The following is a 2,026-nucleotide window of genomic DNA, read 5'->3' on the forward strand; positions in this document are numbered from 1 at the left end:
GATTTTGGGGGGTCTTGGGGGGTCTGGAGGGTCCCAGGGGGGATTTGGGGGGTCCAAGGGTTGGTTTTTGGGGGTCCTGAGGTGGTTTTTGGGGTCTCTGGGTTGGATTTTTGGGGGTCCCGAGTTGGATTTTGGGGGTCTCAGGGATGTTTCTGGGGTTCCCAGAATGGCTCTGGGGGGGTTTTTTGGAGGTCCTGACTCTGTTTTCGGGGGTCCCGGGGGGGTTTTTGGGGGTCCCGAGTCCATTTTTGGGGGTCCCGGGTGTGTCTGGGGCCGTTCTGGGGGGTCTCTCACCATTTTGAAGGCCCCCCTCCAGCCCTCCCGGAAGTCCGGCCGCTCCTTCTTGTCGGCCTCGGCCTGGAGGTACCTGCAGATGTGCTGGGGGCGGGGCGGGGGGCGTGGTCAGGGAGGCCACACCCACACCTGAAACCACGCCCACACCAGCAGGACACGCCCCCGGGGTGATAAAGCCACGCCCCCTCAGGGCTTGTCTTAATTAAGTCCCACTAAGGGTTAATGAAAGGAAAAGCAGGCCACGCCCCCTGGGGTCAGGCCACGCCCACAATGGCAAAGATCCCACCCACTTGGTTGAGACCCCGCCCACTGGGTTTAGGTCCCACCCACAGGGACAGAGACTCCACCCACCTGCTTCAGACCCCTCCCATTGGGCTTAGACCCCGCCCACAGGGGCAGAGGCCCCACCCACCTACTTCAGGCCCTGCCCACCCACTTTAAACCCCGTCCACTGGGCTTTGGCCCCACCCACCCACTTTAGACCCCACCCACTGGCTTTAGGCCCCATCCACTCACTTCAGACCCCGCCCATTGGGTTTAAGCCCCACCCACATGGTCAGAGACCCCACCCCCCCATTTTAGACCCCACCTATTGGATTTAGGCCCCACCCACCAGCTTCAGACCCCGCCCATTGGGTTTAGGCCCCACCCACCAGCTTTAGACCCCGCCCATTGGGTTTAGACCCCACCCATTGGGTTTAGGCCCCACCCACCAGCTTCAGACCCCGCCCACTGGGTTTAGGCCCCACCCACCTGGTCAGAGGCCCCACCCACCCGCGTCAGACCCCGCCCACCTTGGGGCAGCGGCGGTTGAGGGTGCGCTGGGAGTCGAAGTAGGTGATTCTGCGCCGGGAAACGTCCACGGCCACGAGGGACCAGTGAACCTCCAGGTGGATCGGGATCAGCAGCAGCTCCTTCCCGAAAATGTCCACCTGGGGGGCGGGGACACCGCTGGGACACGCCCACCCCCGCCGGGACACGCCCACCCCCACGCCCTCTTTAGTCCCCGCCCCTCATGTTACTGGTCCAGCCATTGGTCCAACTACGAAACTCCTCCCACCTCATCAACATAGTTATGACCCCGCCCCAACAGACTCCACCCCTTTATAGGCCACACCCATCCCATGACCACACCCACACCCTTGTTTCTAGTCCTTCCCACCTCATTAACATAGTTATGGCCCCACCCACCAATCAGACTCCACCCCTTTATGGGCCACACCCATCCCATGACCACACCCTCACTTTTAGCTCCTCCCACCTCATTAACCCATCCCTGCCCCACCCACTTCAAGTCCCACCCACCCCTGACCACACCCCTTTTAGACCTCACATATAGTCCCTCCCTCCTCATTAGCATGTCCTGGCCCCGCCCCCTCATTAGCCTGGCCCTGCCCCTCACGTTCTTGATCCATCTCTGCACCCCTTTGTAGCCCCAGCTCATTAGCATGGGCTGGTCCTGCCCCCTCATTAGCATGGGCTGGTCCTGCCCCCTCATTAGCATGCCCTGGCCCCGCCCCTCACGTTCTTGGTCCATCTCTGCACCCCCTCGTAGCCGCGGGTCCTCAGTTTGTCGTAGAAGAAGCTGTTGAAGAAGTGAACCTGGGGGGGGCAGAGGCACCAGTGGCACCAGTTCCGTCCCAGTTCCCTCCCGGTGCCCTCCCAGTGCCCCCAGTTCCCTCCCAGTGCCCCCAGTTCCCTCCCAGTGCCCCCAGTTCCCTCCCAGTGCCCC

General features: G+C 62.4%; 1 protein-coding gene across 1 annotated transcript; it reads right to left on the reverse strand.

Annotated features, from left to right (window-relative positions):
* Window positions 1-199: 199 nt before the first annotated feature.
* LOC113942260 (sentrin-specific protease 3-like) lies at window positions 200-1,953 on the reverse strand (the record flags this gene model as incomplete). Its single annotated transcript, XM_027633390.1, has 3 exons — window positions 200-378; window positions 1,089-1,226; window positions 1,819-1,953. Coding segments are annotated over 3 exons (452 nt in total), but the record flags the coding sequence as incomplete, so codon positions are not given.
* Between the last annotated feature and the right edge of the window lie 73 nt (window positions 1,954-2,026).

This window comes from Corapipo altera, unplaced genomic scaffold, assembly GCF_003945725.1.
Source record: "Corapipo altera isolate COAL_440 unplaced genomic scaffold, ASM394572v1 58421, whole genome shotgun sequence".
NCBI classification, from domain to species: Eukaryota; Metazoa; Chordata; class Aves; order Passeriformes; family Pipridae; genus Corapipo; species Corapipo altera.